The 16,325-nt window shown below is 47.3% G+C and overlaps 1 protein-coding gene and 1 long non-coding RNA gene across 18 annotated transcripts in view; one reads left to right on the top strand and one right to left on the bottom strand.

Moving 5' to 3' along the window:
- KIF1B (kinesin family member 1B) overlaps window positions 1-6,026 on the top strand; it is a 176,983-nt gene extending 170,957 nt beyond the window's left edge. For all 17 annotated transcript variants that reach the window (XM_015150167.3, XM_015150026.3, XM_077974444.1 and 14 more), the window contains one exon: window positions 927-6,026. In XM_015150167.3, coding sequence (XP_015005653.1) covers window positions 927-969 — 43 coding nt within the window. In that variant the 3' untranslated portion in view covers window positions 970-6,026. The remainder of the gene's footprint in view (window positions 1-926) is intronic.
- Window positions 6,027-6,331: 305 nt separating this feature from the next.
- On the bottom strand, window positions 6,332-12,193 carry LOC144336365 (uncharacterized). The gene is made up of 3 exons (XR_013408090.1): window positions 10,801-12,193; window positions 6,665-8,399; window positions 6,332-6,464 (listed from the first exon to the last, which is right to left on the bottom strand). It is a non-coding gene; the product is annotated as an uncharacterized LOC144336365 (long non-coding RNA).
- Between the last annotated feature and the right edge of the window lie 4,132 nt (window positions 12,194-16,325).

Raw genomic sequence — 16,325 nt, 5'->3', positions numbered from 1 at the left:
ACCTCTGCCCCTTGTTCAAGCAATTCTTCTGACTCAGCCTCCCCAGTAGCAGAGACTACAGGCACGCGCCACCATGCCTGGCTAATTTTTATATTTTTTGTAGAGATGGGGTTTTACCACAATGGCCAGGCTGGTATCGAACTCCTGACCTCAAATGATCCACCCAACTTGGCCTCCCAAAGTGCTGGGATTATCGGCGTGAGCCAATGCACCCAGTCTAGAAGTTGTTCTGTGTTTTCTTTCTCTCTTTGGCTTTTGGCTTCAGGAATATCAAGATAAATAGAAAAGGAAGTATTTTTCTTTTTTTTTTCTTTTTCGAGATGGAGTTTCGCTCTTGTGTGGCCCAGGCTGGAGTGCAATGGCACTATATTGGCTCACCACAACCTCCACCTCCCAGGTTCAAGCCATTCTCCTGCCTCAGCCTCCCGAGTAGCTGGGATTACAGGTGCCCGCCACCACCACATCCAGCTAATTTTTTTTGTATTTTTAGTAGAGACGGGGTTTCACCATGTTGGCCAGGCTGGTCTTGAACTCCTGACCTCAGGTGATCCGCCCTCCTTGGCCTCCCAAAGTGCTGGGATTACAGGCGTGAGCCACCATGTCTGACTTGAAAGGAAGTATTTTTCAAAATAAATTTAAAAGAGAAGAAAGACAGGTGTGTAAATTGGTTGTGGGGTGGTAATGAGGCCTCTGCATCTTGTAAGACATCGTCATGTTCTGAACCACCAGGGAGACTCTGGTGACACATGTGCACCAATTATTTTTCTTCTTTGTCTTTTTGTTCTCAAGAGGTCTGCATATGGGGCCTAGGCCTGCGGTGCCAAATAGGAAGATGCTCCAGGAGGGAGCCTCAGAGGGAGAGGACTGTGAGGGGCCAACACTTGTACCCAGACTTCTAATCCTACCTCCCCGTTTGTCCCCCATAGGTCAAAGCTTTCCCGCAGATGCCCGAGCCAGCCGAAATACTAAGTGACTCTGCCGAGTGCCCTCACTCACCTTCGAGAGATAAAACGTTACCTCTCATTTCTCTTTGTGATTCTTGACGGTGACTCTTGTATGTAATCCTGTGGCTTAACTACTTCTCCCTCCTTGTCCAGCACTTTTCCAGCTCTCCCGTCCCCATCTCCATTGCTCTGTACTCTTTTCTTTTTTCCTGTGCTGAGAATCTTGTTAGTAGCATGTGGCCTAACAAAAGGAAAAAATGTTTTTAAATACACACAAACACACACACACAAACACAAAAGCGCTGAGGGGATCTGGTGAATCTCCAAATAATTGTGGGTGTACTTTGGCTTCCTTTTGTATGATAGGTCCCCATCATGACCACCTCTGATGTCTGTGCTGCTGTCACCAGACACCTTTGTCTGTTTTTGAAGACAACATGATACTTTTTTCTCCTTTTCTCTGTTTGTGATATCACTTTAATTTTTCTTGGGTGGCTTAGAGACTAAGGGAGGAGACATCTGGCCTTTTTAGAACCTGAGAGGAAAAAAACAGTCGTTTTTTCCCCCTCTGTCTCTTTTTGCCAAGGCTAATCCCTGCATTTCCATTCGGGGAAAAGGTAGTGGTGAGCATAGAACTGGAACAGTTGTATTCTGAGTCAAAGTTGGGGCTTTGTAGAGCATAATTATGGAATTTTTATTTACTGGTAGAGAGGAGAAGAGAGGCTTTTTCAGTGGGCCTGGGACAGTGGCTGCTCTTGACCTCGTGTGAAGGGAAATGCCAAGGATGCTTCGGGTAGACTTCAGGGGACCCCAGGGTTTGGCTGTGGGCCATGAGGGCAGCAGGTGGTGGGATGCTTGTAGCTCCTCACAGCAGGATTCCTGCCCACTGTTTTTTCTCTGCTGGGAGGGAAGCTCTTTTCTAGGAGTGTCTCAGTTCTGATTTTGGCATTAGTGATGGTGGTGGTACAGTTGGAATTAGTGCCATGTCATACATAAATGTTCCACAATGCGGGAGTGTTTCACTTTCTGGTGATAAACTTGATGGTCACTGTTATGATTAAGATAATGCTGGGTAGGCTGGGCACAGTGGCTCACGCCTGTAATCCAAGCACTTTGGGAGCCCAAGGCGGGCGGATCACGAGGTCAGGAGTTCACGACCAGCCTGGCCAATATGGTGATACCCCGTCTTTACTAAAAATACAAAATTAGTCAGCATGGTGGCACACTCCTGTAATTCCAGCTACTTGGGAGCCTGAGGCAGGAGAATTGCTTGAACCCAGGAGGCAGAGGTTGCAGTGAGCCAAGATCGCACCACTGCACTCCAGCCTGAGTGACAGAACAAGACTCCATCTCAAAAAAAAAAAAAAAAAAAAAAAGATTATGCTTTAGTGACCTTGTGATTGTTAAAGCTCCCTTTGATCAAAGAAATGTAGCTTTCAGGCATACACTTGGAAGTCTCCCTCTGAATCCAGCAGTCATTTTCATTGATGCTTGTCAAGTTGAAAATGCTTTCAGTGATGCTCTCTATACTCATAAATAAGCAAATGTGGCAGGCTTTGCTTTCTGGATCCCAGGATTAAAACTAACCACGACCACTACTCCCAACAAAACACAATATGCCTAGGGACACAGAAGAGCGTCCAGGGAGCCTGGGCCCCAGCGTTTGTTGCGTATTCCCTGCTCCTCTCCATGTGGTGTGGAAACTGCCAGGGAGAACGGAGGATGCTCACTGTGGACAGAGTCTTCTTTCCTTCTGACAGACCAGGTCATCTGGCTTCTGAGACCATCAGAGAAGATAAGTCTGTCTCTTTCAGCTGCCAGTAAGTTTTCCCGGATAAGAGGGAAAAGGAAAGCCTCCAGAGACTTCCGTTGTTTTCCCGGATAAGAGGGGAAAAGGAAAGCCTCCAGAGACTTCCGTTGCTTTGCCAGTTGTCTTGGGATTGTTTTACACCATCCTTTACTTCCCTTGCTCAGACCTCTCTGTTTCACCATCGCTCAGGCATTCAGGAAAGTATCTGCTCGCTCCTACTTGGTGAGGTCCTCGGCCTTGAGGTTGCTGACTCTCAGGCGATAGGTAGCCGGATGACCTCCCGCTTCATGCAGCAAAGGCCAGGGCCTCGCACGCCTCTGCAGAGTTGTTGCTAGGGAGACTTGTGTCATCGTCCACACCTTTGTTTCTCACTTCCTGGTTGGGCTCATCTCTGAAGAACAGGTCTCCCAGCTTCGATCCTTATCACTGCATTGTGAAGAGGAGGAAAAGTGAATCACGGAGAGAGAAAGGAGAGGATAGAATCACAGGCTGTGTCTATACCTGAAAAGTGACCAGCAGAAACTCTATGGTGGATTTTTTTAAAAATTTTCTTCCTCCCGTTAAAACATAGGTCACTAACTCTGATGTTATTTGTTTCCTAAGTGGTATGTGAGATTTTTTAACGTAGTTAGAAGTTTCATTGTCTGATGGACACAATATGCCCTTCTGGTTCTATTCAAACCAGCAGGATCTGTTGGTGCTTAGAGATGGCTGCCTGGACTGGAATCAAATCTAATTTCAGGGAAATGAAGATGGAATTTGAAGGTCACTTTTAAAATTAAGTCATTGATGCTGCTGTTACAAAGTGTGACAGAGGATCCATGTCTGTGACACAGGACGGTGGGAAGCCTGAGAGTTTGAAATTATGTGATACACTGAAATGACTTCGGTTTTTCTTCCAACTCATACAAAACTGGTTTGGTAAGTCTTTGCTTTGGAAGTATCAGACATTAGAACAGGCCAAACTGGACTGTCTGTTCATAGCGAGCCCGGATAAGAAGGCCTCTTAGGGAGCCAGAAGGAGCAGAGTGGTCATGTTCTGCATGCTCTCCACCCTCTGGGGAGCCCCTGCTGCGGCTGGCAGGTGCAGACAGCCTCTGCTGGCCCCCAGCACGTCCAGGGTGGGTGCTCCTTTGCCCGACAGAACCATCCCCACTCTGAAGCTCTGAGAGAAGATTTGTGGCAGGAACGGTTTATGAGGCTCTAGTTGTTGCTGTTGTGGCGGAAAAGTTAAAAAACCCAGCCCTTAAGGAAACCACCTTTATTTATTTATTTATTTTCTTAAAGAACGCCTTTAAATAAGCAAAAAATGTAAAAGGCAGGAAAGAGAATTCTTAGGCAAATTCAAAGAAATGAGTGCTAGTTAAAACTAATCACCTCCTCCTCTCTCTCTCATCCTCCTTTCTCCCGTTAAAGCAAAATATGGCCTCACTACCAGCCCCAAATCAATGCTCAGACCGTCTGTGTCTGTGTCCCCTCCTGGGAGTCAGTCAGCGCTCAGGCCAGGACTGTGCAGGGTCGGCCAGCCCATGCACTAGTCAGGAGCACAGGCAAGGGCTGCCTGTGGCAGTGGCCGGGCACCTGAGCCCCAGCTCGTTGTTAAACGTGCTGACCGCAAGGGGCAATGGAGTGAGTTTCCCAACTAAAAAACCACTATTATATGTTTTTTTTCCCTTCAGTCATATAGACTTCAGATAACTGCTTCTAGTTTTTGTGGATTTTTCAGCTCATTTCAGATGAAGGAACTAAGTCATTGTGAACTGTCTCTTGGGATCTAAAAACAAGATGACTTTGCCTGGCACATATTCCAAAGCAAAGACTTTGTTGCCTGCTGCTTATTGTCTAATTTACAGGGATATTTAATTTTGTCAGGTCTATGTATATTTATCCAGCTATACTTACTTGCACAGTAGATTGGAGAGAAGAGATCCTCCATTGTGCACACTCATCGCTACTCTTTCCGCATTTCCCTCATGCTGTGTCCCGCTCGGGTTCCAAGGGACAGTATCAGGGCTTGTTTCACTTGGGTCTTTCAGTTTTTCTTTTGGTTCCCTTTTAAAATGTGATTGTTAACCTGCCCCTTAAAAAGAAAAAATTCAGCCGGGTGTGGTGGCTCACGCCTGTAATCCCAGCACTTTGGGAGGCCAAGGCAGGTGGATCACCTGAGGTCAGGAGTTCGAGACCAGCCTGGCCAACATGGTGAAATCCCGTCTCTACTAAAAATACAAAAAGTAGCCGGGCGTGGTGGCGTGTGCCTGTAATCCCAGTTACTCGGGAGGCTGAGCCAGGAGAATCGCTTGAACCTGGGAGGTGGAGGCTGCAGTGAGTTGAGATTGCACCATTGCACTCCAGCCCAGGTGACAAAGCAGGACTCTGTCTCAAAAGAAAAGATTGATTTTGCTGCTGCTCCCAGAAGGTTTGCTGGATGTGTTTACATAGGACTCTAACTTGTGTGCACTACAGTTGTTCACCAGGGCCAGTGATTCACCCTGGTGTGTGGCCAGACCATGACTGTGTAGGAGGAATGTTTTAATTTGTGCTTCCTTAGTAAATTGAAATATCAGCTGAGAGATTATTTGCTGCTATTGTTCAAAAGGCCATTTATGAAGTTAGTATTTGAGCCCCATAGGATCTTTAAAAAGCCTCCAATCATTTAAAGGAAGAAATCAGAGTTGCTATAAAATTCATGTAAAAAGCTCACAGCCAAACGGCTGTGCTTGGATGGAAAGTCTGAGCTGAGGTTGGTCTCTTGCCAAACCCTGGCTGTTGTGTGTTGTTCTTCATGTCTTCGAGTTCTTTTTTTTTTCATTCTGCGTATTCTGGCATCAGTTCACCTGAGGAGTCCACCAGCCTTCTTGTATTTAAGGCATCGTCTTAGACTTTGTGGCTCTAAAGTACTTGTCTGTTGAGATTGCAAGTCTCTTGTCACCATCCTCACACATGACAACAAAACCCATAATGCATAAGTGGCCTTTTTGAACCAAGACTTTGCAAACTGATCTCTCCCCAGTGAAGGAGTTGAGCACATTAGCAACAATGTACATTATTAATTTTGGATTTTCATTTTCATGTTTTATTTTGTAAATATTATCTGATGTTTGGAGCTTGAGTATACAGACTGTAAATATAGTTCTTGTATTTGTACTAATTCTGATTCTTTTGCTGTATAGCCTTAGATGTGCAATGCAGACATTATCTAACTCTGTATGGTAACCTTGCATCACGGAACTATTAGTGAACGAGGTAAAAATAATAAAGGTACAGCCAGTGCATCCGAAGGCTCTCGATGTGCATTTATTCTTGCACCCCTTGAAAGGTAATTACACAAAGATTTCTTTTCTTGACTTGCAAAGATAATACCTTTCTAAGACAGAAGTCATGATATCATCACTTAAGTGTTCCTTTCTGATATTCAAAGTGGTGGTTTTTATATAAACAAGAAAGCTAATATGGTGCTGTTTCTTTGAAAGTACTTTTCTCCCAAAGATGTAAGTGGTTGTTTTGGCTGGAAGATTTGTCGTTTTTCTCCTGAAGCCTCCTTGTATGCCTTCCAATAATTCTGTAGTGTTGTGTTGGCTTTTTTTTTTTTTTTTTTTTGAGACAGAGTCTTGCTCTGTCACCAAGGCTGGAATGCAGTGGCATGATCTCCGCTCACTGCAACCTCTGCCTCCTGGGTTCAAGCGATTGTCCTGCCTAAGCCTCCTGAGTAGCTGGGATTACAGGCGTGCGCCACCACGCCTGGCTAATTTTTGTATTTTTATTTTTATTATTATTTATTTATTTTTATTTTTTTTGAGATAGAGTCTCACTCTGTCGTCCAGGCTGGAGTGCAGTGGCGTAATGTCAGCTCACTGCAACTTTCCACCTCCCGGGTTCAAGCAATTCTCCCTGCCTCAGCCTCCCAAGTAGCTGGGATTACAGGCGCCCACCACCACATCCTAGCTGATTTTATTTTTAGTAGAGAAGGGTTTCAGCATGTTGGCCAGGCTGGTCACAAACTCCTGACCTCGTGATCCACCCGCCTCGGCCTCCCAAAGTGCTAGGATTACAGGCGTGAACCACCATGCCCTGCCTATTATTTTTTTGAGACGGAGTTTCACTCTTGTTGCCCAGGCTGGTGTACAATGGCACAATCTCAGCTCACTGCAACCTCTGCCTCCCCAGTTCAAGCAATTCTCTTTCCTCAGCCTCCCAAGTAGTTGCAATTACAGGCGGCTGCTACCACACCTGGCTAATTTTTTAAAAAATATTTTTAGTAGAGACGGGGTTTCAGCATGTTGGCCAGACTGGTCTCCACCTCCTGACCTCAGATGATCCGCCCACCTCGGTCTCCCAAAGTGCTGGGATTATAGGTGTGATTACACTGCACCTGGCCATGTTGTTTTTTTGGGATGGGGAAGGGTAAATGAGGATTTGAAAATTCCAACATGTCAATTTAATTTAACAAGCCCTCATCATGAGCAGAGCATGAGCAGGGGCCGCTGTCCTGGGTGTTTGGGGAGAAACAGAAGAAGGGAGGGAGGAGCAGCCCTCAGGTTAAAAGCAATGATTTGTTCCAACAAATATTTTGAGTACCCACCCTGTGCCTGGTGTGCTGCTGGGTGCAGTAATTCAGCAGCAAACAAAACAAGCCCACGCACTTGTGCCCTCCCATTCCAGTGGGGAAGACATTGTTTAAACAAATTAACAACATCAGTCGTAAGTATTTTGGAGGAAAGCAGCTAAATAAAAGGATGAAAGAGGGATGGGAAGGAGGGATGTGTTTAGATGGCACAGTCAGGGAAGGCCTCTCAGGAGATCACATTGGAGCAGACTCTGGAATTAAAGGATAAGGTAAACCATGCAAACCCCTGGGCAAAGAGGTCTCCAAGTAGAGAAATGAATCCCTTGAGGCAGCAGTGTCCTCAGTAGGTTCCAGAAATAGCAAGGTCACTGGTATGGAGTCAGGGACTGGGAGCACAATAGAAGACATCAGAAAGTAGCCAGGGACCAGGGTATTTAGGGCTGAGGTGAGGACTTGGAATTTATCATTAGAGTGAATGGGAAGCCATTGAAGGCTTTGGAGCAGAGAAGTCACAGGGGTTTATTTACATTTTTAAAAGACCATTCTGACTGCTGAGTGGAAAACAGTCTGTACTCAGGCAGGGACAAGTAGAAAAAAGGGACAAAATAAGATTGTTACCCCAACATTCCAGGGGAGGAGACGGTGGCTTAGACTAAGGTAGTAGCAGTATAGGTAGGATGAAATGGGGCAGATTCAGGGTACATTTTGAAGTTAGAACTAACAGTTCTCTGAGAGACTTCATGCAGAGTTGGAAAGAAAGTAACTAAAAGGGTAAGTGCCTGAGTGAAAGGAACAGCATTGCAGTTTCCTAAGGTGAAGACAATTGATAGAACAAAAGCTGAGAATAGTATGCCTGTAATCCTAGCACGTTGGGAGGCCAAGACTTCGAGACCAGCCTGGGCAACGTAGCGAGACCCCATCTCTACAAACAATTAAAAATTAGCTGGGCATGATGGTGCACGCCACTAGTCCCAGATACCCAGGAGGCTGAGGCAGAAGGATCGCTTGAGCCCAGGAGTTGGAAGCTACAGTGAGCTGTGATCTTGCCACTGCACTGCAGCCTGGTCAACAGAGTGAAACCCTGTTAAAAAAAAAAAAAAATAGCATTTTGGGAGGCCGAGGCGGGCAGACCACCTGAGGTCAGGGATTCAAGACCAGCCTGGCCAACATGGTGAAACCCTGTCTCCACAAAAAATACAAAATTAGTCGAGCGTGGTGGCGGGTGCCTGTAATCCCAGCTATTTGCGAGGCTGAAACAGGAGAACCACCTGGACCCAGGAGGCGGAGGTTGCAGTGAGCTGAGGTCATGCCACTGCACTGCAGCCTGGGCAGCAAAGAGCGAAACTCCGTCTCAAAATACATAAAAATAATTTGATTTGAGTCATTTTCACTTTCAGATGCCAACACATGCACCCAAGTGTGTAGTCAACAAAACAGCTGGCTGGACTAGCGGGATTCAAGGGGAGTGGTTGGGGCCGGAAACACACATTTGGGAGTTGTCAGGATGAAGACAGCAGATCGAGGCTCAGGCAGGGAAGGAGACTTGGAGAGTGTGTGTAGCTGACAGAAACCAAGGATAGATCTTGGAGCTTGGTGCGTTCCGACACATAGAGGTCAGGGAGAGCAGTCCTGCCAGGAGGACAAGCAGTGGCCATGGAGGGAGAGTGTGGAAGACTGAGGAAGTGGTCACTTTGTCCAGGGCAACCATTAGGTTACAGTAAGTACTGAGCAGGGACCACAGGTTTTGGCAACTGAAAGGTGTAAGAAGTCCGAGGGAACCAGGGAATACCCTGATTTTTCCCAATTTCAGAATCAATTGAGAAAAAATAAGACAGATGGGAGATGGAAGACCAAAATACCACCCCTGTTAGAAAATGTGGTTACATCTGGGATTGGGAACAATGGATTTGTTTCCTTTTCTTTTTTTTTTTTTTTGAGATGGAGTCTCGCTCTGTCGCCCAGGCTGGAGTGCAGTGGCACGATCTCGGCCCACTGCATGCTCTGCCTCCCGGGTTCACGCCATTCTCCTGCCTCAGCCTCCCCAGTAGCTGGGACTACAGGTGCCCTCCACCACGCCCTGCTAATTTTTGTTTTGTTTTTTTTGTATTTTTAGTAGAGATGGGGTTTCACTGTGTTAGCCAGGATGGTCTTGATTTCCTGACCTCGTGATCTGCCCGCCTCAGTCTCCCAAAGTGCTGGGATTACAGGCGTGAGCCACCGCGCCCGGCCTGGATTTATTTTGTAAGACTGAACCTGAGAATGAGGCAGTTTAGAGTAGTACTTCTTGAACTTTATTGTGCACCAGAATCACCTGGGGATCGTACTAAAATGCAGGTTCTGACTGAGTAGGGCTTGGGCGGAGCCTGAGATTCTGTTCTTCCAATAAGCTTCCAAGTGATGTCAGTATTGCCATCGTGGGGATCACTCTTTGAGTAGCAGAAGTTAAGAGGAACGCGGTGCATATGTCCCCTGAAGGCAGCCGAGGTTCTGAGAGGGAGGAAGTGGCTGGGCAGTCTATACCTAACGCCTCCTTCCAGACTCACAGGAACGTTCCAGTAATGGGGCTCACTTCCCATGGAGGGAGGCATCAGGAGTACTTCTACACTAGCAAGGTCATTGGTGAGCAGAGCATTTGTTTGAGTGGTGCCTAATTGGAGTAGGTTCTAGGGGAAGTGGGAGGAGAGGAAGGTGAAACAGTACAAACAATTCCTTTTTTTTTTTTTTTTTTTTTTGAGACTGATTTTCTATCTTTTTGCCCGGGGAGTGCAATGGCGCGATCTCTGTTCACTGCAACCTCCGCCCCCCCAACCCCGAGTTCAAACGATTCTCCCGCCTAAGCCTCCCAAGTAGCTGGGATTACAGGCATGTGCCACCACACCCAGCTGATTTTTGTATTTTTAGTAGAGATGGGGTTTCTCCATGTTGGTCAGGCTGGTCTCGAACTCCCGACCTCAGGTGATCCGCCCACCTCGGCCTCTCAAAGTGCTGGGATTACAGGCGTGAGCCACCGCGCCCGGCCACAAACAATTCTTTCAGAGACTTTTCTGTAAAAGGGAGAAGACAAATGGAGTAACTGGAAGGGGATATGGGGTAAAGGAGAGGGTTTTGCTTTAAAGAAGGGAAATAGCATAGCTTGTGCATGTGCTAACTGGAATAAATGAACTGGGAGAGAAAATGTGGCAGTGGGGAAGACAGTAGGGCAGAGAGAGTTGTGGAGTGGGCCTGAGGGACTAGGGGCCAGTGCACAGCATAGAGGTAGATCCTAGATCCAACTGATCACCCTGGCTGATCCGCAGTGCTGCAGACAGCTCAGCTACAGGAACACTGCAAGTCTCTGGATTGCTAGGACTCTTCAGTCTTAAAAGTTAATGTCTAGCTGGGCGCGGTGGCTCACACCTATAATCCCAGCACTTTGGGAGGCCGAGTCAGGTGGATCACTTGAGGTCAGGAGTTCAAAACCAGCCTGGCCAACATGGTGAAACCCTGTCTCTACTAAAAATACAAAAATTAGCTGGGTGTGGTGGTGGGTTCCTATAATCCCAGTTACTCGGGAGGCTGAGGCTGGAGAATCACTTGCATCCAGGAGGTGGAGGTTGCTGTGAGCCAGGATCAGGCCATTGCACTCCAGCCTGGGCTACAGAGTGAGACTCTGCCCCCCGCCCCCAGAAAAAAAAAAAAAAAAAAGTTAATGTCCGCTCTAGGGCTTATGTCAGGCCACGTCTTCCTGAAACTGGACTTGCAGTTTAAACTGGGAGATCATCCCCGAATCAGCGCTTATTATGCTGGTTGTACCCTCAACTAGACCTCACCCAGAAGCATGTAGGATTGAGTCCTCACTAGGGTTGTGCGCTTCGTAAATCCCCATGTCTCTTGCAAAGCTGATAGTTTTGGGAAGTCAGGTGACCCATGGAAGTGTGCACGAGTCTGGTGTACTGCTTTTCTTTTCTTTTTTGAGACGGAGTCTCACTCTGTCGCCCAGACTGGAGTGCAGTGGCGCCATCTCAGCTCACTGCAAGCTCCGCCTCCCGGGTTCACGCCATTCTCCTGCCTCAGCCTCCCGAGTAGCTGGGACTACAGGCGCCCACCACCAGGCCCGGCTAATTTTTTGTATTTTTTAGTAGAGATGGGGTTTCACCGTGTTAGCCAGGATGGTCTTGATCTCCTGACCTCGTGATCCATCCGCCCGCCTCGGCCTCCCAAAATGCTGAGATTATAGGCATGAGCCACCGCGCCGGCCTGGTGCGCTGCTTTTCTATCTGGTTCTTGTTATTCCACTTGTGGTTGGATGGGGAGATATTCCACTTTCCCTTAGGAACTCCTTGTCCCTGCACAGACCATTTTAGCTATTCTGAGCATATCACAAGCATACTCCTCTGACGTGAGAATATATAGCCTCTGGGCTTTTTCAGAATTGCTCCTTCTGCTAGTCTGGAAGCTGACGTGGAAGGATTGCTTGAGTCCAGGAGTTCAAGGCCAGCATGGGCAACAAAGCAAGAAGAACCTGTTTCTTAAAAAAAAAAAAAAGTTGGGGGGCAGGCATGGTGGCTTACACCTGTAATCCCAGCACTGTGAGAGGCTGTGGCAGGAGGATCACTTGAAGCCAGAGTGAAAACCAGCCTGGGCAACTTAGTGAGCCCCCATTTCTACAAAAAATAGAGAACTAACTGGGCATGGTGGTACACACCTGTAGCCTCAGCTACTCAGGAAGCTGAGAGGAGAGGATTCCTAGAGCCCAGGAGTTTGAGGCTGCAGTGAGCCATGATGGTGCCACTGGCGCCTGAGTAACAGAGCAAGACCCTGTCTCAAAAAAAAAGAAAAAAGGAGCTGGGCATAGTGGCATGTACCTGTAAATGAAAGGCATCATTTCATGTAAACTCCTCTGAACCCAGGAGTTGCAGACTAGCCCAGGCAACAGGGCAAGACCACATCTCAAAAAAAAAAAAAAAAAAAAAAAAAGTACTCTTTCTACCTAAAATATATTGAGGTCATTTGAGTTCAATGTGAGTTCAGCTATAAGAATTATGTAGCGAGTGAGTGTCAGAGCTGGGATTTTCAAATCTGCCCTTACTGGTATGTTGCTTTACACACCCTCTTACGTAAGTCAAACAAGGATTCCACCCTTGGAGGTTTGCATAGAGGGCTGTTTTTGTAGAACTTGTGCTCATGCTTTGATTTGGGATTTGGGGAGTTAGGGCAAGCCGGAAAGTTCTTCTGGTGGATAATCATGTGTGTTGACTTTCTTAAGCATTTTAAGCCAAGCACTTGAGGAGTTTCTAAAAACTAAAAAGCGAAAAGTCAGCCTGACACAGCCCTAGCACGCCCTGGCTTGATTCTGTTCATCTCCAGGGGGAGACTTGCCCTTGTTCCAGCCCTGCTCTCCCAAGTCAGTTTGCTGTAGTTTTCCAGCAGTTCTGGGAAGCAGTTATTTTTTACTGCTGATTAGAACCTTAACATAGAAATGGAAAGTTTGTGTAGCATGTAACATTATTAAAAGGGAAAACATGACTATATGATTAGATACATATTGATTTTATGCAGTATGTTTGCATAAAGTGTCTCTTCAGTAATAACTTGGTTAAATTAGTCACATTGACTCAGCATAATTTCTCCCTTGCTAAATCTCAGACTAGAGCAATCAATTTGTTGCTGCAAGAAAGTCTGATAGTAGGCTTTCCTTGTAACTGAGCCTCATAGAAAGAGGAAGTAGTTGCAACAAAGTTGAAAAGGATGCCTGTCACCAAGGTTCTCTTAAGGGAGCCACTGTGTGAAGTTCTACTTGTGAAATTTCTGCAAGTACTGTTTGTTCTCCAAAACCCAGCTTTCCGTTGAAAGTCAGTAAAACATCTCTAAAATGCAGATATACCCAGGTTCACTGGGAACATAGTCACGGAGTATACATGATTATGTTCTGCTAACCCTATTGGGAAAGAATGCTGGGCTTGGCCCTAGTAGGTAGACCTGGGTTAAAGTTCACCTCTGCCACTAACTAGCTGGGTAGTTCAACTTCCCTGAGCTGAGTTTGTCACGTTAGAGACTATTAATAAATCTGAAAATTGTGGAGCAGTCTTAAGTGTACAAGGAACTTTCATGGACGTTAGCTCATTTTGCTGTGCCCACCCTGGGAAGGAAGCAGGACAGGTAGGCAGTGGCATCCCTGTTGTCAAGCAGGCTGAGGACTGCTGTGAGCCTCTGGAGCAAGGCAGGAGTTTGAGGACGCTCTCAGTCCTTTTTTTTTTTTTTTTTGGGACGGAGTCTCGCTCTGTCACCCAGGCTGGAGTGCAGTGGTCGGCTGGATCTCAGCTCACTGCAAGCTCCGCCTCCCGGGTTCACGCCATTCTCCTGCCTCAGCCTCCCGAGTAGCTGGGACTACAGGCGCCCGCCACCTTGCCCGGCTAGTTTTTTGTATTTTTTAGTAGAGACGGGGTTTCACCGTGTTAGCCAGGATGGTCTTGATCTCCTGACCTCATGATCCGCCCGTCTCGGCCTCCCAAAGTGCTGGGATTACAGGCTTGAGCCACCGCGCCCGGCCGCTCTTAGTCCTTTTGTCCTTTTTTTGAGACAGAGTGTCGGCAGAGCGAGACTCCGTCTCAAAAAAAAAAAAAAAAAAAAGACAGAGTGTCATTCTGTTGCCCAGGCTGGAGTGCAATTGCGTGACCTTGGCTTACTGCAACCTCTGCCCCCTGCCCCCCACTGGGTTCAAGCAGTTCTCATGCCTCAGCCTCCTGAGTAGCTGGGACTATAGGACATGCGCCACCACGCCCAGCTAATTTTTTTTTTTTTTTTTTTTTTTTTTTGAGATGGAGTTTCGCTCTTGTGGCCCAGGCTGGAGTGTAGTTTAGCGATCTCGTCTCACTGCAACCTCCGCCTCCTGGGTTCAAGTGATTCTCCTGCCTCAGCCTCCCGAGTAGCTGGGATTACAGGTGCCCACTAACACGCCCAGCTAATATTTTGTATTTTTAGTGGAGACAGGGTTTTACCATGTTAGTGGTCTCAAACTCCTGGCCTCAGGTGATCCACCCACCTCGGCCTCACAAAGTGCTGGGATTACAGGCATGAGCCACCGCACCTGGCAATTTTTGTATTTTTACTAGAGATGGGGTTTCACCATATTGGCCATGGCTGGACTTCAAGTCTGCCCCACCTCGGCCTCCCAAAGTGCTGGGATTACAGGCATGAGTCACCACTCCTGGGCCTTTCGTCCTTTCTATTGATGCTTCTCTCCGCATTTTCTGATCCTCAGTCCTTGTTTCCTACAAGGCTGAGGTCCTAAATCCAGCCTGTGAAAGAGAAGTGCCAGCAGAGGCAGCACCCAGCACAGGATCTATTATTGCACCATGCCCTGTGGTCAGGGCCTTCAGTAAAAGCCCACAGACCCTGACTACTTTCTGGCGGAATCTGGAGGAAGGCCTTAACCACACACAAAAGGACAAGGACAGAGCTGTGGAGGGACTGCTGGCTGCTGCAGTGTGAAGAGAATAGGTAATGCACTCTACAAAAATAAAAAAGCATAAAATTGGAAAAAAATATATACCAAAAATATTTCAAGGTTCTGGAAATCAGCCAAAGGCAGGCAAATTAAGAAGCATTTATTCTTGGAAAAAACTGGCTGGGCACGGTAGCTCGCGCCTGTAATCTCCCAACACTTTGGGAAGCAAAGGTGGGAAGATGGCTGGAGGACAGGAGTTCAAGGCCAGCCTGTGCAACAAAGCAAGACCCTGTCTCTACAAAAAATAATAATGAATAATTAAAAGAAAAAGAGTGGCCGGGCGCGGTGGCTCACGCCTGTAATCCCAGCACTTTGGGAGGCCGAGGCGGGCGGATCACAAGGTCAGGAGATCGAGACCACGGTGAAACCCCGTCTCTACTAAAAATACAAAAAAATTAGCCGGGCGCGGTTGTGGGCGCCTGTAGTCTCAGCTACTCGGGAGGCTGAGGCAGGAGAATGGCGTGAACCCGGGAGGCGGAGCTTGCAGTGAGCCGAGATCGCGCCACTGCACTCCAGCCTGGGCGACAGAGCAAGACTCCGTCTCAAAAAAAAAAAAAAAAAAAAAGAGTGGCTCATGCCTGTAATCCTTGCACTTTGGGGGGCCTAGGCAGGTGGATCACCTGAGGTCAGGAGTTTAAGACCAGCCTGACCAACCTGGTGAAACCTGTTTCTACCAAAAATACAAAAAAATTAGCCAGGCATGGTGGCACATGCCTGTAATCCCAGCTACTTGGGAGGCCGAGACAGGAGAATCGCTTGAACCGAGGAGGCGGAGGTTGCAGTGAGCCGAGATGGCACCACTGCCCTCCTGACTGGGCAACAAGAGCGAAATTTTGTATCAAAAAGAAAAGAAAAGATAAAGAAAAAAAAAAGGGCTAGAACTTAGGTAAGAGAAGCAGATATCTGCCACCCTCTTGCCTGGGACTGCTCCCAGTACTGCTCCCCTTTCCCCCAAACCCTCTCTATTGGCAAGAACAGTCTTACCCTGTCAGGCTTGAGGGTAAACTTGATTCTGTTTGTGTGTGAAGGGGCTGGAATATTTGGGAGGAAGGAGAAATGTATTTTTTTTTTTTAGACGGAGTTTTGCTCTTACTGCCCAGGCTGGAGTGCAATGGCACGATCTCAGCTCACTGCAACATCTGCCTCCCGAGTTCAAGCAGTTCTTTTAGGCCGGGCACAGTGGCTCACGCCTGTAATCCCAGCACTTTGGGAGGCTGAGGCGGGCGGATCACAAGGTCAGGAGATCGAGACCAGCCTGGCTAACACGGTGAAACCCCGTCTCTACTAAAAATACAAAAAATTAGCCGGGCGTGGTGGTGTGTGCCTGTAGTCCCAGCTACTCGGGAGGCTGAGGCAGGAGAATGGCATGAACCCAGGAGGCACAACTTGCACTGAGCTGAGATCGTGCCACTGCACTCCAGCCTGGGCAACAGAGCGAGACTCCGTCTCAAAAAAAAAAAAAAAAAAAGAAAGAAGAGGTTTTTTTAGTTTTTTTTTTTGTTTTTTTTTTTGAGACAGGGT

The sequence above is a fragment of the Macaca mulatta genome, chromosome 1 (genome assembly GCF_049350105.2).
Source record: "Macaca mulatta isolate MMU2019108-1 chromosome 1, T2T-MMU8v2.0, whole genome shotgun sequence".
NCBI classification, from domain to species: domain Eukaryota; kingdom Metazoa; phylum Chordata; class Mammalia; order Primates; family Cercopithecidae; genus Macaca; species Macaca mulatta.
This window is presented reverse-complemented; position numbering and strand designations above follow the sequence as displayed.